General features: G+C 38.8%; 1 protein-coding gene across 2 annotated transcripts in view; it reads left to right on the plus strand.

Moving 5' to 3' along the window:
- The first annotated feature begins 616 nt into the window (after nt 1-616).
- The window catches only part of SLC9A9 (solute carrier family 9 member A9), a 591,811-nt gene continuing 566,402 nt past the window's right edge, over nt 617-26,025 (plus strand). For both annotated transcript variants that reach the window (XM_025377024.1, XM_025377025.1), the window contains exons 1-2: nt 617-1,000; nt 16,733-16,935. In XM_025377024.1, the coding sequence (XP_025232809.1) occupies nt 826-1,000; nt 16,733-16,935 (378 nt within the window). In that variant the 5' untranslated portion in view covers nt 617-825. The remainder of the gene's footprint in view (nt 1,001-16,732; nt 16,936-26,025) is intronic.

Consider the following 26,025-nt stretch of genomic DNA (forward strand, 5'->3'; position numbering starts at 1 on the left):
ACAATTGATTTAGAGTTTAAATGCTGCTCTGCAGCTATCAGTTATATAAAGCCAAACAGAGTCATATACTAAATCCTTTCTTGCTTCTCAACAACTACAACAATAAAAAAAATCCTATGAAATCACTTTAGGTTTGCTTAAACAATGTATAGTCATGATTTGAGAGCATAAGAAACTCTATGCTTTAAGTGAATCCCATTGTGAGATACTTGAGCTATGAGGCAGAAGTTTGAGGCTAAGCAGTGTAATATCTTTTCAGGAGGCTAATATGCTGATCCATTTAGTGCACAGAGGCTGATTGATAACTGTGCTATCAATCCCCATCACTTTGACAGGTTTTGGTTAGAGAGGAAAGATCTTACATTTAGGTGAAGTTGAATCAGGAATTGGCTTTTGGAACTTAGAAAATGTTGCTTGTGCAAGTCTACCTTTTTTATTATTAATCTACGGTTTCATATTTATGCAGCTTAAGAAGACTAGTTTCGAACAAGAAGACCATGATTCAAGATCTTAGAATCGTTGCTTGCAGATTTGTCCAGTATGAAAGATATTTTCATGAGATGAATCATTTAAAGGCATTAAGAGTCAGTGATGAAACCACACACTCTGAAATTTGAAAAGAGACAGGGCTGCTTTAAGAGAGAAACAGGAAGTTGTAACTAGAAGCCATCTGAATACTAAGCCAGGGCAGAATGCTTGTGAAGTAGCAGCTAAAGTGGCAGTGTTTCTTCTGAAATTCTCAGGCAGTCAGACTGTCTTAGGCAAATCTTGATAAAATAGCCCTTATCCAGGTTTTTATCTAAGGAATCTCAAGAAGACTGGAGAATGGAGAGACAGTCAAGGATTATGTCAGAAAAAGATGAGTATCAGTTTCAACATCAGGGAGCGGTGGAGCTGCTTGTCTTCAATTTTTTGCTCATCCTTACCATTTTGACAATCTGGTTATTTAAAAATCATCGATTCCGCTTCTTGCATGAAACTGGAGGAGCAATGGTGTATGGTGAGTGCATGAATTGGGAGATTGATGTGAAACTTGTTGCTTGAGCGTAATTAGAGACTTGTGCTCAGATAGCAAAGTACCGAAACTGGAGAAAATGTGCTGATTGAAATGTCATTAGCTTGATGAAAGGTGCTGCAGCGTAATGATTGCTAATCTCTTTCCAGACAAGCCGCCGAAATTTGCCATGTCACGAGAGCAAATGTCATAGTCATGTTCTCACACAGCACATAATGCGAGTCTGTTGACAGATGCGGGTCCATTGTCATGTGGGGAATCGAGGGCGAGCTGTTTGTTTTTGTAATGATGTTGGGAAGTGATGGCTCTGCAATCACAAAGAGCAGCCTTCTCTCACTGGCTGCGCTGATGAACATTACAAAGTTCTGGAAAAAACATCACTTCAAAATGTCTGGAGTAAATCCTCTTATATCAACTAATTTCAAAAAGAAAACTTGCAGAAACTAACCCCACCCCTCTTATGAGAATATTGTGTCCAAGTCCTTTTTATTTATATGAACAACGTTTAATTTTCTTGTAACAAAAAGTTATAAATAAACGAGAGTTTCTTTATGCAGTACTTTTTACTTCTTAGCCTGATTTCAGATGTTCTAATTTATAATTATCATTGCTAGTGTTATTTGTTATGTATCTCTCATTTATTTATTGGAGGCCAAGGTGTGGAAAAATATTTAACACCTACAGTACTGCTCTTTCTGGGCAACTTACCATATTATTCCTTTCAGAAAGTTTAATAAAGTCTGACAGAGATTATCTAGTCTGTACTCTCATCTTTTAAAGTAAAATGAAAGACAACAGTTTTTATTAATAAACTGGTGTTACTGATGAAATAGTTGACTTCGCTGCTCTTATCTCAGCCTGATAATGGATGGGAAGTTTGAATACAATGGCAACAGGCAAGGCATTGCTATAATTTATAGCAATTTTGGAAATCCTGAAACCCTTTCCTAAGCCTGAGATTCAGGGTACAAGATCAATGCACATTATATAAGCTAATCTTGTGATGTCCTGATATTAACAGTGTATAGTCATGATTTGAGAACATAAGGAATCCTAAGCCTTAAGTGGATCCCACTGTGAGATACTTGAGCTATAAGGTGGAAGTTTCAGGCTCAGGAGGCTGATATGCTGATCCATTCAGAGCACAGAATTAAATTCCTTGGTATTGAGGGTCTTTTAAAAATTTTTTGCTGTATTGTTTTATTTATTTTTTAAAATTTAGTCTCACTATGTTGCCCAGGCTGGTCTCCAACTCCTGGCCTAAAGAGATCCTCTGACCTTGGCTTCCCAAAATGCTGGCATTATGGGCATGAACCACCATTCCCAGCCAGTATTGAGGGTCTTAATGGATACAAGAAAACTCTCATTTAAGAGAAAAAAAGTCACAATCAGGTGGGAGAGAAATAGCAAACAAAAAGGAAGTGATGCCATCAGATATGAAGCCCTAGGTTCCTGTCATTTGCCTATCTCCATCGTGAACAGAATTTTTCTCTTGACTTGACTAATAAGTAATCTGCAAGGATGTGGAATAGAATCTGAGACGCCAGAAACAATGTAATTCTTGATATCATATTAAAGGGACATATGTGCTTTAGCAAAACTACCCAGATTTAATAGATTGACAACTTTTATTAGAGGGAAAGATTTCTTCACGTCCCTGAATTTGATTGAACTATGACTCGTGTACCAAGTTCAATGGTGGGTATATTATTTTTGTAAAAGTTTTGATAACCTACTAAAATTCAGACATATTTTGCATTCACAATACAAACAGTAACTCTTATTTCTGAACCTGAAAAATTCCAGATTACCTTTAATCATGAAAAACTCTCTGAAATATTTTTAAATTGTGCTTGAAATCATAAAATAATAGTTCATTGACCACTGCTGTTGAAGTAGCATTTCTCTAAATTGCTGTTCTTAAGGCAGATAAGGCTTAAAGTTTATGAGTGGAATTAAGTTGGGTTCTCTGATTCCTATTCTTCTTTCATGAGTTTTTAAATGTAAAAGTTATTGAAAGCAACTTCTGAACCAGTGCAATGTAAAAGGATTATAAAAATTATGAAGATATGTATATGTGTATGTATTCTATTACTAGAAATTTTGAGTATCTTTCAGTTATCTTGAACTACATAAATCAATGAAAAGACATATTTTAGTGATGTTTAACTTTTTCTTGGCATAGAATCGTAATTGTTAGGATGTCACAGAATTTTAGAGGTTACCTTCTCTGTCCCCTTTATTTTACAGAGAAACAAGCTGAATCCCAGAGAAGTGAAGGGACTTTCCAAAACTGAATAGCCACTCATGGCTGGTCCATGTGCCTTCACTCCTCTGTGTGTCTTACTAAGGTTCACGTTCACCTGAAAGAACTCTCCCTATGTTTTCTGAAAGTACTCCATGTGGGTGGCTTTCATGACTTGTCACATTTCTTCTTCAGAGATGTCCTAAGTGTTATATCTTAAATGCTTATTAGGAACTTTCTGTCAGTAATGTAATAAAATAGTCTGAAACTACACCAGAAGAAGACGATGGGATACTCTAGTAAACACTTTTAATGATAGGGGAAAGGAGATGCCAAGTGAATTAATTGTCCAACAGTTATAAATGAACTTGGAATTCATAGATGGGGAAGGAGCCTCAAAGATCATAAATCCAGCATTCTCATTTTGCAGACAAAGAAATGAAGACTTAGACAGATGAAAGTCACGTAGTTAGCTGTTGAGGTGGGATTCAACCTCCATCTCTTTACTAAGAGATGCTAAGATATTTAAAAATAAGTAAATTATTGCAATAATTTTCCTGGAGAAAGGATGTGTCTCTGGGATTTGGATGCATCCTCATATGGTTAAGCTTTCAGGATTAGCCAGATTCTCTTTTCCAGGAGGTCTAAGAGAGTGAATTTTCAGCATCCCACACTGTACAAATTCCCTTTTCCGTTAGAGGATTAAACTCATAGCTTTTGCAAGAACAGGGGGCATGCTGATAAGCTGATAACCAATGGGGAAGAAAAGAAACAAAACTATGTTTAAAACTTAAGCTTTTTGAGCTATGACTGTGCTACTTCACTCCAGCCTTCACTTGAGCCTAGGTGACAGAGTAAGACCCTGTCGAAAGAAAGAAAGAGAGAAAGAGAGAAAGAGAGAGAGAGAGAGAGAGAGAAAGAAAGAAAGAAAGAAAGAAAGAAAGAAAGAAAGAAAGAAAGAAAGAAAGAAAGAAGGAAAGGAAAGGAAGAAAAGAAAAGAAGAAAGGATGTAAAAACTTTTAAAATTTCTTATTCTTAAGGATGTGAACATTTGAGAGTAGACTGTGACAGTCATCTCCATGCTACACACACATATGCTTGTTATGCTTGTAATGAAACATGGTGTAAGATTTAGTGGACCTGCATGTAATGCTTATCAATGAATTTGGCTAGCAACTCCCCTACTCCACCGAGTACTGCTCTTGCTCTATTTGTATAATGTATCACTTGTCCTGTATCAAGAGTGATAAATGTTCTTCCCCAGCATCAAATTTCCTATAATACTTCAGCCTATTCTGCCATCTGCATTTCTGCTAGTATTCCTTTGACATGTGTCAAATGTTCTTTAGAAGACTCAATAGATGTTCAGTCTATTTTATCAATGTCCCTGAGAGTCCAATTTAAAAATTCTAGATACCAGGGGCTTAGAAAGTGAGCAGTTTAAAAAATGCAGAGAAAAGTTATCAAGCAGAATGTTTAATGTTCTTTTATATTTATTGTTAGAAATAATTTTCAAGTTGTTAACCTTAAAATATCATATGAAGAGTTGTAGAGACCAAGAAAAAATGTGTGGCATTTGGCTAGACTCTGTGTCAATCAGAGATACATATGGTACTCCAAATAGTATAAATAATCCATTATATAAAAAATATTTTTTCTTGTTATTAAGAGTCATAGGAAGCTTATAAAAAATTAGTGGCAGCTTTATAACCATATTTTTGCTTCACCAGGAATAGTAATGGGTAATCTATTATGATATTCGATGGTTCTCATTTCAAAATTGAAGGATTAGAATCCATAACTAGTTTAAAATATAAGCCATAATGATATTCATTTACATTGGACTGAAAGCATAAATGACAATTAGTGGTTAAAATATTGATTGACAGCAGCTAGTGCACTTAGTACTGCTCACTTAGGGCCTGTATCCCCTGTTCAGTGCTCTTAAAAGAAATTTGCTCCTTGCTCCCTGATAGCATTAAGAATTCCATTATATATCACTGGGGGCTGCCATACTTTACAGGACATTTATAATCCTGTGCATTTGAGGTCTGGGATCTGAGCTTAGGGACGGAGCAATTTAAACCTCTTGGATTTCTGCCTTTGATTTCCTGGCCTTCCCATAGAAGTTAGTCTCTGAATTCATGTAAAAACTGTGGCCACTGTTTAGTGGGCAAATAACAAATTTCAAGGCACAAAGTTTACATTTTGAATTCATTAAACTATTCCATATTAAAGCGTTTTCTGATTCTTTAGGAATGTGCTGAACAGTTAAATAGGATCAATTTAATTCACTCAACAGCAAGTTTTTCAAGATTTAAAGAAAATACAATTACATAATGAATTATCAAGGTTTGAAAAATTATCTTCTCTGGAAAATCCTCTGCAGGCATTAATTTCTTCCTAGCACTCCCTGCAGTTTCCTCAGGATTAAATTGGGTTGTTGGACATGTGTGGCTACACCCTCCTGATCCATTTTACCCTCTTCCAGGACAGCCCAGCCTCCCTGACACCAGGCCTATGGGAGATGCTTCCTGCTATTTCACCCCCTTCCCGCTGGCTGAAGGTCCTTCCAAGGCTCTACTTATTCCACTGTGGCATGTTTTATAGAGAAAACATTGATGTGCTACCGTGGAGATTTAAGTTTCTTAATCTTGATGATTTTTTTTTTTTCAGTAGCTAGATGCATTATTTTGGGCAAATGGTGTAACATCTGGCCTTATTTTTGTCATCTGTAAAATGGGGAAGAAAGGAACAGATATCATACATCTCCCTTCCAGCTGCAAAAGTCCTTCAAAATTCAGGCCAAGACTGAGTTCAACCATCAGGCATCTTTCCACCAGTGCAGCCCAAACCAGAAGCTTTCCTTCCACAACATGGCAGCCTATAATGATACCCATTCCTTTCTCTCAGACAGGATTTTAGTTAGTGTTATTTCAGCACTGTTAGTACTTCCTGCTTCTGCTCTGATTTTGCAAGGAGTGCTCAGTAAATTCTGTTGAGTTCCTGTCAGAAAGGTGAGGAGAACAAGTTAAACCACCAGAATAGTGAGGACTGGCTACGTATTCCAGTTTGCAGATGCATTTTTTATGAAAACAAGAGTATCTCTGGTTTAATTTGAAGGGCTCTGCAGGAAGGTAATCAGGATTAGGAGCCCAGCATACCAAACTTCTTCTCCCTTTTGGTGTAAAAAACTTGATTTTTAAGGAACTTCAGAGATTTGTGCAATGTTTTCCTTGTGTTAATACATTTGCCAGAGAAAGGTAAAATAATGGAAGAATGAAAGGCATACTGCAGTCTGTATGTTTATTTATTTGTTTGTTTATTTATTTATTTATTTTTTTTTTTGAGACGGAGTCTCACTCTGTCGCCCAGACTGGAGTGCAGTGGCATGATCTTGGCTCACTGCCAGCTCCGACTCCCAGGTTCAAGCCATTCTCCTGCCTCAGCCTCCTGAATAGCTGGGACTACAGGCGCCTGCCACCACGCCTGGCTAATTTTTTGTATTTTTAGTAGAGATGGGGTTTCACCGTGTTAACCAGGATAGTCTCGATCTCCTGACCTTGTGATTCGCCTGCTTTGGCCTCCCAAAGTGCTGGGATTACAGGAGTGAGCCACGGCGCCTGACCTGCACTCTGCATGTTTTTAAAAGTTGATTTTAAGAAAATAGCCAGGTCAGGTGCTGTGGCTCACTCCTGTAATCCCAGCACTTTGGGAGACTGAGGCGGGTGGACCACCTGAGTTCAGGAGTTCGAGAGCAGCCTGACCAACATGGTGAAACTCTGTCTCTACCAAAAAATACAAAAATTAACCAGGCATGGTGGCGGGCGCCTATAATCTGAGCTACTTGGGAGGCTGAGGCTTCAAGAGGAGAACTGCTTGAACTCAGGATGCGGAGGTTGCAGTGAGCTGAGCTTGCACCATTGCATTCCAACCTAGGTGACAGAGGAAGACTCTGTATCAAAAATAAATAAATAAATAATAGCCTCTATATTTTGAATAAACTAAATAAATGAACAAAGTATATATTCTGAATCTCAAAGAAGCTATAGATGAAACTGTACTGTGAACTACTGTGGTGCCTCAAAGGTTTCCCCCCTCAGTGTTTGAAAGGCTAATGAATGTGCATATCAAGAAAATAGATTTATGATTCAAATTATTTACATAGATACTGTAGACAATCTAAATTGAATTAATGTTATATAGTTAACGAAGTGGGGATATGGAGAGCTGATGTTTACTAAACATCTAAAATAGATGTTTGTTAAACATCTATTATGTCAAAAAGTTGATATATGAAAATAAAAGTAGCTAACACAAATAGCATTCCTGATATAAACTATGCTGTTATAAGCACTTTACATACATTAACTCATTTAATCCTCACAACAACCATTTTTTAGGTAGGAAAACTGAGGTACTAAAACATTAAGTAACTTGCCCACAGTTGCACATCTACTGAATGCCAGGGCTGGGTCTCAAACTTTAGTAGTTTGGCTTCATATGGTCATCTGCTATCTAAAATGTGGGTGTGTTTGTGTGTGTGTGTGTGTGTGTGTGTGTGTGTAGGAGGGAGTGTTATTTTCATGTTACAGATGAGGAAACCAACACTGAGAGACAGAAAGTAACTTGCTGATAATCAACAGAGCTGTACTTCAAATTCAGAACATATAACCTCTGTTCCTTCACCTCTATCGCTTATGTAGTCCTAGAATAATTGCTGTTTTTAAATTAACTGCTCTGTGCCAGATGATGGTACCTTAGGAGGTTTACAGAAGAGAGATAGAGGTTGAGATATGTAACTATATACATTATCACTAATCCTCACAACAACCATGCTGAACAGGCAAGATCATCTTTAGTTTGCATATAAGGAAACAGAAACTCAGAAAACTTACGACTTAACCAACTTTGCCCAGAATAGTTGGCAAGAACACTCTTTTGAAAGCGAGCACTCTCAAATTCTGGCTGCAGTCATTCTCTCGTCCAAGTCTGCTCTTGATGTGTAACTGTCCCATGAAGTCAGGGTAGGGAATGATTCAGGGCAAAAGTAGTTAAGTTCCTCCTCTACCTGGAAGCCTCAGAAATGTTCCACTGTCTATAGCGAAAAGCCCACTGTGGGAAACAGAATGGGAGCAATACTGTGAAAATACATCCATATTAAGTAGCTGGGGTTGACATATTCCAAGCCTACTTGGAAACATTGTCCCAGCTTGAGGGATAGTCATGTTGCAAGTTCATGTTCTTTCTGGTTTTAAATGCCTATGGTTGAAACAAGGGGTGGGATAGGTACTATAAATAGTTTGAGAAGGGACTGTGAATGTATATGAATCATGCAAAACAGGCTTTCATCATATGTTAGTTAAACTGAATTTAATTTTTGGAAGAGACTGAAGGTAGAACCATTAACTATGCTTCTGGGTTTTCCAAGCTCTGAAACCTGTGTGCATGAGCCCAAGATGGTGTGAATTTTGATGGAATTTCAGGCCTGTGAGGACTCATGTTGGTAGGAACTATTGTCTCATAGGACAATGCTTCTCAGTGTGTTTCCTGTCCAGCACCATCAGCAGCACCAGAGAACTTGTTAGAAATGCAAATATGTCGTTCCCAGCCCAGACGTAGGGAATCAGAAACTCCGGGGTGGGATCCAGCAAACTGTGTTTTAACAAACTTTCCAGGAGGTTCTGATGCAGTGAAGTTTGAGAACTACTTTGCTAGGAAAATAAAATTGAAATGTTGTTCCTAGTTTCATTTCCTGTTTTCTCTTATTTCGTTCTTATCCCATTACTCTCCTATGGTGAAAGGGGGAGGGTTGGAAGACCATCTCCCTTTACTAAAGAGTCTTTGTTTCACTGTCTACAACACTTTGTAATGTCTCCACCTCTGGTTTGAGAAAAAAATAAACTGTGTTGTATAAACATTACAAAGTAAGAAATCATTTGTTTATTCAGTATACATCTAGTTAGACATCTCTGTCTCTACGTTTCTTCTGTCAACTTCCTAAGATGATTGCAAGGAAGGGTGTTAGCTATATATAAGCTGATGGCTGAGATAGGTTCTAAAGAAAAGTTATCTATTATACTGTTAGAAATCCCAGAGTTTTGTGAAGTGTGTACATTGTGTATATGTATATGTGTGTGTTTGTATGTGCTTGCATGTGTGTTGTGTCTATGTATGTGCATGTGTGTGTACATGTGTGTTATATATGTGTGCATGCATGTGCTTGTGTGTGTGTGTGTTGTTTGTTGTGAATCAAGGATGGATTGTGGACATTAGACACCCCACTCTGATGGAGGATCTGATGGTTGGAACTTTCTGGCAGTTTTCATGTGACTCTATCCTGTGAGGAGAGAGAAACTTTGAACAAGGCACCACAAGGTGAATTAGCTTCATGGACTACTTTCTACTTTGGAATTTAATAAGGTTCTCTTAATTGGCAGGTGCCCCAGATCTGTTCTGAAATCATTCTGGGACTCTTCACCAAAACAAATTGATGGTGAGCTAGCACAGAGCAATAAATTGTGACTTTTTAGTAAGACCTATACTTTCCTTAGTTTTTTGAATTTAAAAAGTTGGTGGGAGAACAGAGAAAGAACAAACTCCCTCACCAAAAACAGAAGGCATTATATGTTGTTACTACATTATATGTTGTTACTACATTATATGTTGTTACTTTTTGTTCCATCCCTGACTAATCTCAGAGCAAAACTAAATTGCTAAAAAGGAAAACATTAGGAAATGCATTTAGGTATTTGAAGTTCAAAACCATATTATCTCTCTAAATTCGTATTCTAAAAGACTTTTCTAAAATGGGAAGGGATAAACATCAAATAAAAAGTTAAAAATTTTGTAGATGCAGTTAAAATATGATCTTTGTGAATACTATCTTACAGTTAAATGTTGATCACTGATTTTGTTTCCTTAGATTATTTTTCAGATTATTTCCTTCTTTATGCTCACATTTGAATTCCTAGTTCATAATTTTTTAATCTGAGTGACTGAAATAATAATGTCACAGATTCCTTGCCTTAAAGTCTTGCATTGTACAAAGTTCTAACGATGGTAAAGAACATTCCTCCTTGAGCGTTATTCCTTTCATCTTGAAATTCCTCCACTCAGATGTTCTAAATTGTCCCTTATGTAAATATAAACTAAATATGATGTTAACTTCCTCTCGGTGTCTTCTCTGTCCCTCAATTCTCTTTTCTGTCTTCAAATAATTATCTCTAAATGCTGTTTCCTCTGCTCTAAAACAGAGCAAATCTGCCTCCCTACAAGAAACTCACTCGGTTTTTCCTCAAGACCACCTTGCTGACTACCTCTCCCTCCTAAACACTCGGCAGTCCTCTGTTGTGCCAAGGCCCTTTGCCTGCACTGCCCTAAGTGCCCATCCCAAACTGCTTGATATGCATCATTGACACTGGGCTCCTTGATTTCTGTATACCTCTCCCTAAAATGTCATACCCTCTTCTCTACTTGGTACACATGCTTGAGAACCTCTTCTATTAAGTTTTTCCAATACTGTAGTGGGTGGGGTTAGTTGGTCTTTTCTTTAGGGTCCCTTAAAACTTTGTACATTGCTTTGTGAGAGGAAAACCAATGGCTTTTCTATCTGTTAAGACGCATTCAGTTTCAAGTAACAGAAGCCCTGAGAGAAACAGAATTAAGCAATAAAGACATTTATTATCTCCCATAACTGGAAGTCCAGAGAAAAGTAGTCTTCAAAGCTATTTGATTCAGCACCTACTTTTGTCATCAAAAACCCAGGTTCTTTCCTTTTCTCTGTTCTTCTACCTTCAGTGCTGACTTCAACATCAGGCTGGCAGTGAAGTGGCTATGGCAGTGCCTGGTGTCCTAACCGGGCCCAGTAATATACTGGAAAAGAAGAGAGCTCATCTCTTCTGTGTCTCTCTTGTAGGATGTGAAACCCTTTCTAAGAAGCTCCCTAGCAAATTCCCTTCACTTCTTATTGACAGGAATAGGGTCACACACCCATTCCAGAACCAGTTATCAGCAGGGAGAGTGAGAACATCCCTGGAGCTGGAGTGAGTTCAACTTCCCCTAAGCATATGGCTATGTGTGGAGGGGTGGACAGCAAATAAACCAGGGCTTTGTGGGGTAAACAAGGATAGACATTGGGCTGGCAATCAATAGGACCTGATACACTTACCAGGCTGAAATATGATGTTATATAATATTACATAGTTTGAGGTTAGGGAATTGGCAATGCCTCATTAATCTAGATTATTCTTGGTAGCCACTCAATGCAGTGAGAGCAAAAGAACTGCAAAACTCAGTTCCCCTACAATCTTCATGTGTTAACTACATTTGCTTTAGACTCCTAAATTCTTCCAACATCATGTAGCACTTAAATATAGACCTTTGTAACAGTCTAATTAGGCACATGTATATAGTTGTGCTTGCTGCATTGTGCAACTCTGGGGAAGCCCTACTCCTATAGGAATGGAGTCTAAAGCGATCTGGCCAGAGTTGTGCCAAGCAGCAGGGAACTCTGTGATGGTGTCTGGACACAATTATAGTGCTCAACACAGCCAAAGAGATTAAAATCCCCTCAAAACACTTTTGCGTTTTAAAAAACATTCTGAAATCTACTTTGAGCTTTTTAAAAAAGTAAGTCCCTATCTTTTATTTCTCTAAGAAAAGCCACTTTAAGAAAATGCTTCAGCATCATGTAGAATGACCATCAATAAGATGCAAGGGAAATTGGTTATGAAATGCAGACTTCATATTAAAAAATTAGTAAATACTTGTTATACCTTATTCTTACTGGAAATTAGGATGGCAGGATTTGGCAGAAGGGAAGGGGCTGGTAGGTTAACATAAGGACAAAATCATATTTTATTCATTTTTATAATAACTCCTACAAGCCCTAGAGCAATGCCTTGGGTGTCTGCAGCCTGAACAGGTAATAAGAGAATAATAGAGTAAGGGACTGGTGTTTTTCTCTTATTTTCAATGTGGATAATAAAATGAGAGTCAGTTCAGGAAGATAAGTCTCATCTTTCTAATGTTTCTTGGTTTGAGTGCTCCTGAGGCTGTTTCCTCCTTCTGTCCCCTCTCTTCTTTCTTCTCTCACAAACATCATGCTATCAACTGTATGCCATGCATGTGCTATATAAGAGTTATGTTGAACACTCTGCAAGGACAGGGACATCACAGCTTTTGGTGTGATGTTCCTTCTTTGTGACACTCAAAATGTTGGTAACTGACTGACTACATAAACTCGGAGGATCCTTTTCTTCTTGACTCCAGGGGAGCTTGTGGACTTGGAGAAAGTTGGGCTACAATTCTGCCCAAAGTGCTTGGCTTTTCTAGAGAAAAAAAGATAAAGAATAGCACAGAGCCTCTACCTTAAACAGTCTCATTGTCTAGTTGGGGAGAAAAAGCCAAGATCTGTAAAGCGGCACTGAATAATATGTCTTTATAAAGCTGGCCTCTAAAGTGTGTGGTTCAAACAATAAATGCTGTCAGAATGCAAAGATGAAGGACTTCAATGAGCACAGACTTTATCGGGGTTCTGGTGCTCACAGGTGGGACTTAAGAGGGACATTTTAGGATAGTGAGTGCTTTAGGAATGAAGTCTATTGTCCATGCTTTCTGTGGGACTTGTATGCTGTGGAGAGAAGTCAGGGTTCACCAAAGCACAGGTGCACCCTGCTGTCACCCTAGGTATCCAGATGCCCAGACTTGAAGGAGCACGGGATGCATCTAGACTAGAGTTCCTTCCTAGAGAAGGAGATGCCACCAACTGGCCAGGGGACAGATCTCAGAGAAGTGTCGTGTATGTGGGACCCGCGACCTGGGCCCAGGGCTGTTTGCACATGGACTGGGTGGGTATCCCTTTGCAGGGACAGGCTGGCTTCTTTTCTCCTCCAGCAAGAAGGGGCCTGGTTTCATGGTTTACCAACAAGAGCGGTGCTTGTGTACTGCTCATAAGCCATGGCAGCCAATCTCCTCTTTTCTTCTTCTGCGAACAAATGATTTCTGCTTTCTTAATCTTGTATCTTTGTGTGGTATAAAAACAACCCACTCTCATGAACATTTTCTTTCTACTAGCAGTCCTACTTTATCTGTCACCTACTCATATACAATATTGTGTCAGTGTACATTAATTCAACACTCCATATTTCTGTCAGCATATGGCAAAACACTGAGTAGATGTTTCGCTATAAAAAGCATTATGAGGCTCTATGGGTAAGTAGCCTCTGACAAATAAGGATTTTCCAGCTGCTGCTACTGCAGCAAGGGTGCACAAATGAGTGCATGGGTTTTTTAACCAGATGTGCTAGGAGGCTGAGATCTTCCCACTGGCTCTTCACATCTGGCAAGACGTTGTTTCTTCTCAACCCTTGAGGTCTGGGGAAAAGGAGGGCTGAAGCCTTTTGGCAAGTGTGTTAATTTGGGTCCTCCAAGAAGCAGATGCTGGAAAGAGATTCATTGTACAAAAGATTTTCATTCCTTTAGAGAATGTGGGGAGTGAGCATGAGGATGCCAGGACAGCCGTCAGGTTTTGAGGCAGGCCCAATCCTGTGAAGCGAGGAAAGGAAGAAAAGCTGGGTAGGAAATCTTTAGGCTGTGGTGCAATTCTAAGAAAAGTTTGGCAAGATTAATGATGGGTCCCTGAGCCATGGTTGCCCTTCAGAGGAGTCCCCACCTCCCTGCCTTAATATCCCTGCTGTGTTCAGTCGTCGGCTGGGAGTCTGACCTCAGTGTGAATGTGGTGATGGATTCCAGAGCACAGAAGCTGAGACCACTGGCCAGTTGCCTCCTCAGAGTGGGAGATCTATCCGAGAGGTACGTTTTCATGAATATTACATCTGGTCACCTCCACCACAACGGCGGCAAGCAGCTTCCTCCGTTCACTTCAATGTGCTTCTTCTCGAAGGATGAGGCCAGAGCTGGTGCAGAGGGATAGTCAGGGCCATTTAGGTTTGGAGGTCTTGCATGAATTTAACCACTCTAGGTACCAGGCACTCACTATTATGACAAAGACTTGCTTTCTCTGCTTGGGAAGTAGTAGTGGACACTTCATGTTTATTTCTTGTTGTTTCATTGAAAGCATGTTGTAAAAAAGAAAACAAAAATTGGCTCACCCACTGGGAATTTCAAATGACATTAATATGGGTTCTTTCCATTTAGGCCCCATGCGGATAGTATCTTGTGCTTCCTTTCTTTGTAGAAGTAGAAAGAGCAGTAATGGTGTCATTTGTGGCACTCGCTGACCAACTTTTAGGAATTAAATCCTTTCTAGGCAAAATGTGTTGAAAAAATGATGTTCTTATGCAAGCACCCTAAGCCACATAGAGTGTAGATGATCTGTCTTCCCTTCTTGCTCCTGACTGGTTTTATTGTCGTCATTCAACACTGAGCATTGAAGGTTTTCTACTGTGCTGTGGTGGATCAAGCACTCAGCGAGGGTTACATATCTATCACTTATTTTCTCTTGCTCCCAGAGATTAGGATACAATTTTTCTAATTACTCTAGAGGAGTCAGCCAAACACTGAAGCAGGAATACTAAAATAAAAATAATCTTGAAAGAAATCTGTTTGCATTCTCACCTCTCACTGATTCGTTCTCAACATTGTTGCCAAAGTGTTGGTGGTTACATGAAAGTCTGATTGTTTTACTCCCCCTGCCTAAAATCTTTCAGTAGTTCTCCATTACCATTGGGTGAAAAATCAAAACCTCTCAGCAGGAGAGAGGAGCCTCTTTATGACCTGGCTCTGCCTACGGTCTAGGTCTAGAGTCTCTCTCTGTCTCTCTTTCTCGCTATTCTTTTTACATCACTAGTGACTCCCTAAATGTACCAGATTTCTTACGCCTTTCTGTATATATGCATTGTGTTTGTAAGGTTATCACTAGTGATTTCTTACACAGTACCCCAACATTTTTCCACTGGTAAGAACCAGCCAGATGCAAGACAATCAGGAAGCATAGCCCGTGGCTGAACAACCACTTGCCAATAGCAGCTCTGCACACAGGGAGAGCATAGATCCTGGTCTACACACAGGGAGAGCACAGATACTGGTCTACACACAGGGAGAGCATCCCAGTGAACTCTCAGCTGTCTCTGCTCTTATGTGCTGGTACCCACACGTGCAAACTGGATCCCTACTCATTCCGATTCAGCTCATCTGGACAAATCTATGCGACCTTTTAAGATTCGTCTCAAGCTTTGCATAATTCAAAGGGCTTCAGAGTACCTCCTGTCTATACTCATGTATCACAGAGTGCTTCCCAGCGGTCATAGCACATGTCATGTTGTATTATAATTCTTTGCTCATGAATCTTCACTTATACAAACGAGCTCCTGTAAGACTGGGCCTGTATTCTTATTTTATACCTATAAATGTCTGGTACACAATATGCACCCCAAAAATGTTTTACTGAAGAAATAAAAGGTTATTAAATGACTAGATTCATAAGAGAGGTAAAATCTCCAAAATTAGATGTTTTAAAGAGTGAACTCTGGATCATTCATCCCAAAACACATACATCAGTCCTAATTTTAAATTGACAGAGTTTAGGCTTCTGATGTTTCTTTGTTGCTTGTTAATAAATCCACATTTAAAAAGCCCACAGTTATCAGATTGCCATGAGCATCTTACCAGAGTTTAAAAACTTAAAAGTCAAGGACTGTCACTCAGGTTGAATTGTTTACGAAAAGGAATGTGGTATCACTAGAATGCATTTGGCTACAAGTAACCAGAAACTTGATTCAATTAGAATCAAGAAATTAGAGAATGTATTATATCACACAGCAAGAAGTTTAGAGTTAGGATAGCTCTAGGGCAGGCTGCTTGATCTAGTGGCTCTGTGATGTCCTTCAACACCTAGGCTCTGTCTTCTGCCAGTGTCTTAGTCCTACCCTCCTCAGTATATTGCCTAATTCTTGGACTGGATCTACTTATGGTCACAGATACCTGCCAGCAGAAAAAAAAAAAGAACTATATTGCCTTGGTCATGTCCTGAGAGAGAGAACAAGAACACCTCTCCCCCCAACCATGGGGTATGACATAATAAAGTCTGATGGGGATAACTGAGATTTGTGCTGGTCTGTGGACCAGAAACACTCCCAGGGGAATGCCATCTCCTAACTGATTAGATGACTCAGTGTCTACCACAGAGCAAAGGTTTTCTTGAAGGATTTGGATGGATAGAAGGAGTTAGGTGTCTTTTCTCTCCAAAATTGGTAGGTCCACTAGGAAGAAAAAAAATGGGAAGATATGCTGGGTATTCAAGCAATAGTTCTCACTACAAATGTTTTAACACTATATTATGTTGAACTGGTACCCATGCAAAAGTGAACACTTTTCTAAACCAGGCAATAAGCCAACACTTTCTCCTGTCATTTCTGAAGGTTCCAAATCATGTAGGTTTCCAATAGTGGCATTTTAGATTGCCTTCCTCCAGTACCATTATTTATTCTTTTTTTTTTTTTTTTTTTTAGGCCTCATAATGGGACTAATTTTACGATATGCTACAGCACCAACTGATATAGAAAGTGGAACTGTCTATGACTGTGTAAAACTAACTTTCAGTCCATCAACTCTGCTGGTTAATATCACTGACCAAGTTTATGAATATAAATACAAAAGAGAAATAAGTCAACACAACATCAGTCCTCATCAAGGCAATGCTATACTTGAAAAGGTAAGGATCCTGTTGGTATTATATTTTTGTTTTACAGTATAAATAATTGCATCATATTTGAGCCTTTATACTTTATATATAATGCATTCACACACACATATATGCCTATTTTAACACCACTCTATTGGAGACATTAATTGACTAAGGAGTCAAACCCTGAGTTAAACTCTTATTACAAGCTGAGTTGTCTGTATTTTTTTTCCTAGAGGTTAGGAAAGAAAGGTTTTCTTTTTTTCTTTTTCTGCAAGCCACAGTTATATTTGGTTAAAAGAAAATAACATTCATCAACTCTGCCTTTCCTGATATTTGACTCAAGTTTTCACACATGTGTTTTAAGCACCGTTGTACATATTGCTAGCTGAATGTGCAGTTCAAATCTTTCTTAAGCCAAAAGGAAAATGGAGTAGAAATAAAAATATTTTCACTCGCAAACCTTGAAACCTAGGATGACTGGCTTTTGGCTACCAACACAAAACACTGGCCACTTGGCTATTTATAAATACACTGACATGCAGTCAGTCTCAAGAAATCGTGACTCTATCAGTTTGGTTAGGGAATCTTAGGTAGAAAAAATTGTGAAATGATTCATCTTTTAAAAATAGTTTCATAATTGCAAATTTGTGAACTGCTTCAGTTACTGGAAGGAAAACTTTCTTCTGCTCTCAGGAATCTGGGTCAGAAATCAGATGAGGTTACCTTTTGTGGTGCCTTGTACACCCTGGATCAGTCCTTGGAATAAGTGAATTTCTGTTTAACAAGTGTGTACTAGGAACCAGGATCTCACATCATTTATTTGAGATTTTTTTTCAGATCAGAGCTGAGAATTTTCTGACATTATGGAAGTCTATCGTTTCACTTTTATCCCATATGTACTTAGTTTTTATGTTCAAACACAACTTTTTTTTTTTTTTCCATTTTAAGAGGTTTGGGGCAGAAGGGGAGGTACTTGGCCTGCCATTTTTCTCAGTCAAGATGACTAATTTATAATAATTGTTTTCATATTATCTTCCACTAGCACATTTTTAGATTAACTTCCCCTGGTACTTGGTGAGGGCTCAGGAAAGTCAAACTAATTATAATATTAGCCTAAATCAGACTTTGCAAAGTAAAGTGAAGCACAAAAAAAGAAAATTATATAATGTATTTCTGAAATAAAGAGGAGCAACTTCTAGCTCTGCCACTGCTTTTGGATTATTTGTTTTGGATTATCTCTCCCATGTGTTTCTGTTTATATAATAATAAAAATTATCTCTTTTAAAATAAATATTTTTTAAACTTGTTAGCAACATAGGATTTAAATTAAAATACATTCTTGGGTTTTACCTTTGGTTAGTACCTGGAGAGAAATTATTTCTCTCCTCACTCTCCCACACATTTTTATCTGCATTTCTATACAGCACTATTTCTTCAAACAGGTTGACATCTCTCCTTCCACCAAATGCTGATAATTATCCTTGTTGCTGTAGCAATTATGTTCTTGAACAGGACTGCCAACAAATGTCTGATCAGAAATTTTGTTATTGAATTATTGACATATTTATTCCTTCATCAGCATCCAGAGCCAAATGTTTGCTTTTGAAAAATTAAGGCAAGAGATGGAGAAAATGTCTAAGTTGCTGGAGCCCTCTTGGTGTTTTCAGTGAGTGGATTATGAGCTCTGCAAGTTCGGTACATAAAATGTATACTTGACCTTGAGTGGCTCAAGTAGTTTCTAGAAGAACTTGTCAGTCATGGCATCTGGAGATGGGAATAGGTGACTCAGCAACCTGACTAAGTCCTCCTCTCATTGCTGGTATAGAAAGGGGCATCTACTGGCATACTTACTATATTACATGACTTTAAGGGATTTTGTTTATAAATATCTGGAGTGTGTCACAATGCGCATTTGTTGCTTAGGTGCCAATGCTGGGGGACACTAGTTAATCTGCAAAACTGAACAACCCATAGCCTGTCTTCCTTACTGAGAATTCTCTTTTGGGAGGCTTATAAGGAGGGAACATTGAGTAATGGTTAAACAAAATTAGGGTTAGACAGATCTTCCATCCCCCTTCCGTGAGTTTCTTAAGCTTCCTAATCCCCAACTTTCTTATTTGTGAAGTGAGGAGCTTAAAACCTATTCTGCAGGGTTGTTTTAATGTTTAAATGAGGTGATGTATAATAAAGTGCCTGGCTAACGTGGGGCCTTTACATTGTACCATCGTTACTACCACCACTACTACTATTAGTACTACTGCCACTGCACTACCACTGCCAGTGTCACTGCCACTTCCACTACCTCCAAAAATAATGCTACCATTGCTACTATTAGATAATGTTTGAATGCTTAATATATGCCAGGAATTAATAAAATGTGTATTTATTTTATTAACTCATTTAACATTCATTTGGGGAGATAAAACCAATATATAATGGATATTTCTATATAATTCAGTCCTAAATTGTATCACATGAATTATGAGGACTGTGAAACTTTACAGATTCGTTGTTGTAGATACTTGAGCTTATTACATAGGCTTCTTGGGGAGATGGCACTTGAGAAGGGCTTTGGGTAGACAGTAGGGATTGAACTCAGAAAGGTCGTCAGGGCAGGGTGCATTGGAAGGTGAGACAGCAGTAAGTGAGTATCCAGGTTAGAATTGAAGAGGGCTTCATGAAAAGCCTGGATGCTTTGGATCAACAGAGCCTGGTTGATCTGTAGGAACAGTGTGAAGAGAAGAGCCTAAGATTCCAGGATTTTAAGCCTGGATGAAAGAATATGAGGTTCGTAGGGTAAAAGTTTGGGGAGGAAAGACTTGAGGAAGGGGTGGGTGAAAATGCCCTGGATCTGCACATACATATCCCCTAATGTAGAGCAAGAAAGAGACCCGACCTCATTAAATTGAACCTCATCATTTTATAGATGGGCAAAACAAGAAATTAAGCACTAAAATCAATTTAAGTCAGTGGTTCCCAAACTGTCTGCACTTTGGAATCATCGGGAAGCTTCAAAACATACTAATGACTGTGTTCTGCCTCTGGGCTTGTCATTTGGCTGATTTAGGGAGTATCAAGAGTTTGGGAATTTTTAGAAGATCACCAAGGTGATGCTAATGGGCAAATGAGTTAGGGATTTAAGTCCTACTTCGAGTTCAGGTGAAATGGTGAGGAGGAAGATGCTGCTTTTGTTCTTCTTTACTTCACATCCACTGATGCAGATGTACCAGCTCCTTTTATTTTGTTCACTCAGCACAACAAGAACTTTTTTGCTTCAGGACCTCTGTACCTGTCTTTCCTTTTACCTAAAATGGCCTCACTTCTACCCTTTGAATATCAGCCACCTTCACATTCCTAGAGTTTTGGCTTGAAATACCATCTCTTCAGAGAGGGCTTGCCCCTACCATTTTCTCACACTGTATCCTCCCTCCCTTCTCTCTCTCTCTCTCTCTCTCTCTCTCTCTGTGTGTGTGTGTGTGGGGGGTATGTGTGTGTGTGGGGGGGGTATGTGTGTGTGTGTGGGGGGGGGTATGTGTTGGCGGGAGGAGTCAGTGCGTGCCTGTCTCTTTCTCTCTTATTTCATAGTATTTGACACCATCTGAAATTATACATGTATTTGCTTACTTTTTGTTTATTAGCATTCTTACATTACTTATTGTCCACTAGACTGTAAACTTCACAAAGGCAGGGACCATACCTCTTTTACTGACCAATGTATCCCCAAAGCCTGTCCTGGTGCCCCATGCCTAATAACTGCTAAACAGTGATGAATAAATAATTGAATGAGTCTGAGATCTTGGCAGAGCATATATGGCTAGAGAAATACACAGCATTTGGAAATTATCATTCTTGGAGTTGGTAGAACTGTAGTGTCCTGGATGCTTAATGTTTGTAGACACCTGACACATTCTTTAAGCTTAGCTGTGCATATGTGGAAAATGCCTAGAGATTAATGTCTAGAGAAAATACATGGTGAGTTCAGGGTCCCACTACTGGTTAGAGCAGAGATAGAACTTGAACTATACTACTTAATTCTGAGTCCTAAGTAAATAATTGTACCCCACACTACTGGACAGGCTCTCTGAGAGGCCACATGGACAGAAAAGGGCAGGGCACCTGGGGCTGAGACCTAGGGTGTCTCACCGTTAGACAGGCGGAAGGAGATGACCAGTGCTGGGAAGAGTGCAGGGAAGTCAGAGTTGAGGAAAAGGTCCAGCTCAGCAGAGTCACAGAAGTCATTAGTGTGGCCCCACTGGGTCCTTTTCCTTTGTGATGTATTTTAAAGGGAGTATTTGGCCTTTGTTTCTAAAAGTTACATGATTTGAAAATGGGTTTTACTCTTAGAAAAAATGTAGTTTAGTGTCTTGGATGAAATTTCTGACTTCAGGATTTGGAGAGGGTGGAATGAATTCTTATGCTGTGTAATCACCTCTTAGAAGGTTTTATAAGAGCCCGCGTATTTCTGGGATGGTTAGGCATTGATGTGCTTAGAGACAGAACTGGTTTGATGGCTCTGTGAGTTCCTTCCAATAAGAAGGTATAAAACTGGAAATATATGAGAGCTGTTGGCATTTATATAAACAGCAACGCACTGTGATTTTATGCCATGTTTAAACATATAAAAATTTCAGGAAACACCATATGCCAAACTTGTTGTGTTCATGCTCAACATAGATAAAAATGTAGAAAAGAAAAATATTTTCACTTAAAGATTGGTGAAAACAGTATTCTTCTATATGTTATGAGCAGATGATGAACTCAAAACAACCTTCTAAGAGGATAAAACTAGACCATGTTGCTCTGCATCTATTCAGCCAATGTTTCTAACCCCATTTGTCAAATTGTTCTGTGTATACAAGATACCTGCAACTGGTTGTAGCCCTTTAGGGCCTATATCCTATTACATGATAGTTTTGCAAGCATTAATTTGTTATGTAATATTTAGGAATACCAAAATGTCTACCAAATATTTCTGAATTTTATGTCAATAGGAAGTTCAAAACCTGCTTTTGAAGAGAAGATGATAAAATAACTTTCTCTCTCATACTTTCACTCATTTATTCTTTCAACACAAATGAACCGAGTTCTATCAAATTCAATTCTGAATAAGATGTGGTCTCAAGGAGTTTAGTAGTAAATCAGAGAAAAACATAGCATATGAATAAATGAATGAGTAACACTAAAGGCAGGTATCAAAAAAGTGGGACGAGAACCACAGGCACCCAGAACAGGACAATATGGTCTCTTATTAGGGGTAAGAGGAAAGATTTCAAAGAAGGGCAGTTGACTGACTCTGGTGATAGGCGTATGTGTGGTGTGGGGGGGTGGGGATGGGGAGGCATTCCATGCAGAAGGAAAAGCATGATGTGGTTGTGGGAAAAGAGGTAGACAGTATTCCAGGGGGAAAAAAAAAAAAAAAAAAAAAAGCATTTCCAATTTGTTGAAGTGTAGAAGACCAGTGAAACCTAGGACCGAAAATGAAGGCAGACCTTGATTTGGAAGCCCCTGAATGACAGGTTGAGTAATGCCCTCTCTATTTGTAGTCAGAGGAACAGTGTAACATTGACAAAAGCAAAGGGACGGTGTGCCTGCTGTGTACAGGGTAGAGAGTGAAAGCAAAGAGACAGGTGAAGCCTAGACTTGGATGGTAACCAAGAGGTAGATGCAAGAAAAACAAGGAAGGAAGGTTGTGAAGGGCTTGGCCCAACTAGTCAGAAGAAGAGGAAAAACAGCTTCCTCTGCTACCCTGGTCATGTGGGTTCACAGAAGGGTGGTGAGGCAAAAATGTGGAAGTTAAAAGTTAGAAGAAGGATTTTATTTGATTTGTTGGAGAAAATCACAAATCACAAATATGGTGGTTTTTTTTTTTTTTTTTTTTTAATTTTAAAGATGAGTCTTGCTCTGTCACCCAGGCTGCAGTACAGTGGCACAATCCCAGTTCACTGCAACCTCTGCCTCCTAGGTTCCAGCAATTCTCGTGCCCTAGCCTCCCAAGTACCTGGGACTATAGGTGTGCCACAACACCCAGCTACTTTTTGTATTCTTAGTAGAGATGGGGTTTCACAATGTTGGCCAGGCTGGTCTCCAACTCCTGACCTCCAGTGATCTGCCTGCCTCGGCCTCCCAAAGTGCTGGGATTATAGGTGTGAGCCACAGTGTCTGGCCACAAGTATGGTTTTAAACTGGAATGAATGAATCGATCTATTTCATCATTAGTTTATTCATCATTGATTTAGCATGTTAGGTGTTTATAATACTCAGTTGGAAAGGTCAGTGGGCCATTTGGCTGGAAAGGTCTTGCAGATGCAGTAAATTATCAAAAAGTTGTCAACACAGTTAAATTTACGCTTCCTATCACTCATAAATAAGTTGACTGTAATGTAAAAAGTCAAAGGAAACCACCCAGCGAAAATTTTGCCAAGTCTTCACTTCCTGTGTGACAAGTAGACACTATCGCTTGGTGAAGGAAGTTATTTTGAAGTAAGTTACACTGCTGAGCAATCTGTTCTTTCTATTCTTTCAATAAAAATTGTCAAGCTGCAAATAGGTCATCAGAGCTCATTTCAATTGTGTTGATAATACTACATATTTTAGAGATATTTTAATGAAGCCCTTATAGAAACAGCTAACCATAAGACTTTTAAAGTAATTTTGTTTTTGAAGCATTAAATAAATAGATTAATTTTTTTTAGCTTTAAATAAATAAATCAAAGTCCTTTTTTTCTCACTATCTAACTTTTCCTAATGGTGATTTTGATTTTTCATCATCCAGTTTTAATTCTTATATATTTATTTGTAAACTACGTTTGCATTTTCTAGTCTTTTCCTTTACTTGAGCTTCAATAAGGCCAGGGGTAAACCCCTTCCTGTAACAGGAATAGCTTAAGCAGAGAGAGTCACTGGGCCAAGAGATAAATATGTACGGTTAACACTAAGACACTCTTGGGGAGGATAAAGAAAGGACTGAAAAGAAATTTTTTAAAAAACTTTTCTAGGCACACTGAGAGAAAGCAAGCTTCATGATGATAAATCAGCATTGGGGGTTTGGAGAAGCATTTGTAGGATACTATCAATTATTCTTCCTTTCCACAGAGAATAGGGCTTCATGATTTGTGTTTCTCTATCATGACATGTCTTGGCTCTTACCATGTAAGATGGTTCCAGAGAATGTCAAGTCTGGCAGTAAATGGGATGAGGCTATTTGGGCGGATGTAGCTCCTTTCATCCTAAACCTTATTTAAGAGATTTGCTGTTAATAAACAAACTAAAAATTTATTTGCTTTAGCTGTTTTCTTCCACTTTCATTCAACTTTTTTGGCAAAAAGTTGGCCTGTGAGATGACCTCAGAAAGGTATTTAAAGACTCTAAACATTCCACTTGATTTTGATTTAGTCATTGAACAACACAGATTTTCTTCATTCCTTTAGTCATTCAAAAAATATTTATTTATTGAGCACTTGCCATTTGCCAGGCATTGGTTTTAGGTGTTGCAAGTATGGCAGTGAACAAAACAAGGTCCCTGTGCTCATGGGGTTTAGCTTCCTGGAGGGGGATAGACAAAGGAAGTTCAGCACAAGCGTTTGTAATCCAGAGCTAAGTGGAGGCAAGTGCTATGAAGAGAAGTTAGCAAAATTAGAAGGTTCGGAGCAAAGGGTCTTCAGATATGTCCTGTGGAGAAGGCCTCACTGAGGTGAAGTCGGAGCTGAGACCTAATGAGGTGGGGACTACGCCATGCAGAAATCTGGAAGAAGGGAATTTCAAAGCAGAGGACAAAACTAAGTAACAGTAAGTGCCTGCTGCTTTCTGGAAGGCAGTTTTTTGTTTGTTTTTTTTTCATTTTTGTTTTTGTTTCCTGCCAGCTCTTTGCCATTTTATTCATGAATATTCCAAGATCATTTTTTATACATAAAATGTTTTAGAAAAAAAATATTTTTTATAGTAGAGAAGGGCAGAGAAGAAGAGAGCGATCAACCTGGCATAGGGATTGGAAATCTAGAAACACAAGGATGCTCTGCTCCGAGGGGCATGAGGTGCCATGAGGTACCATGGCCACTTTTGAAAGCTTGCCTTCGGAATGCACCATGCAAATACTAACTTCCAAACTTTTGATCATGCACTCCACCAGTAAAGTGCCTTTGAGCATATGTACCGATATGCCTTTTTATTTACAAGTTGGATGTAAGTACTACTGTATCGATATACTCTATACATTATAAAGCAAATATCAAACTAGAATTTTTTAAAAGGAAGAAATAAAATGAAATATAAACAGAAGTTACAGTATGTCCTTTGCACACCAAAATCATCCTTTCCATTCTCTAGGATATGGACACCTCATTTTAGAGACCGATATAATATCTTATATTTTGTTAAAATTTTATTTTTATTGTAACTATTAAATATTTTTGATAACTATCTTTAAAAATTCCACTCTTTTCTGAAATCTTTTTTAACTTTTAATTTTTATTTTAAAGTTTTATTTTAAATTTTTATTTTTTATTTTTGTGGGTACATAGTAGGTATATGTGTTTATGGGTTACATAAGATGTTTTGATACAGGCATGCAATGTGAAGTAATCACATCATGGAGGATGGGGTAGCCATCCCCTCAAGCATTTATTCTTTGTGTCTTTTCTGAAATCTTTTTAAATTTTTTTTTGAGACAGAGTTTCCCTCTGTCGCCCAGCCTGGAGTGCAGTGGCGTGATCTCGGCTTACTGCAAGCTCTGCCTCCCGGGTTCACGCCATTCTCTTGCCTCAGCCTCCCGAGTAGCTGGGACTACAGGCGCCCGCCACCGCGCCCGGCTAATTTTTTTTTATTTTTAGTAGAGACAGGATTTCACCATGTTAGCCAGGATGGTCTCGATCTCCTGACCTTGTGATCTGCCTACCTCAGCCTCCCAAAGTGCTAGGATTACAGGCGTGAGCCACCGCACCCGGCCCTTTTCTGAAATCTTAAATCCTGTATTCTTAGTCTTGCAGCACCAGTATGGCCTGGTTGGCCTGACGTGAGGATGTTCATAGGGGCTGATTAGCTCTGGGAGAACACTCATCTTCACCCCAAATGTCCCCATGCTACTATACTACAGTATCCAGGTCTTTTGTCTCATAAGTCTGC

Source organism: Theropithecus gelada, chromosome 2, assembly GCF_003255815.1.
Source record: "Theropithecus gelada isolate Dixy chromosome 2, Tgel_1.0, whole genome shotgun sequence".
In the NCBI taxonomy this organism is placed as follows: domain Eukaryota; kingdom Metazoa; phylum Chordata; class Mammalia; order Primates; family Cercopithecidae; genus Theropithecus; species Theropithecus gelada.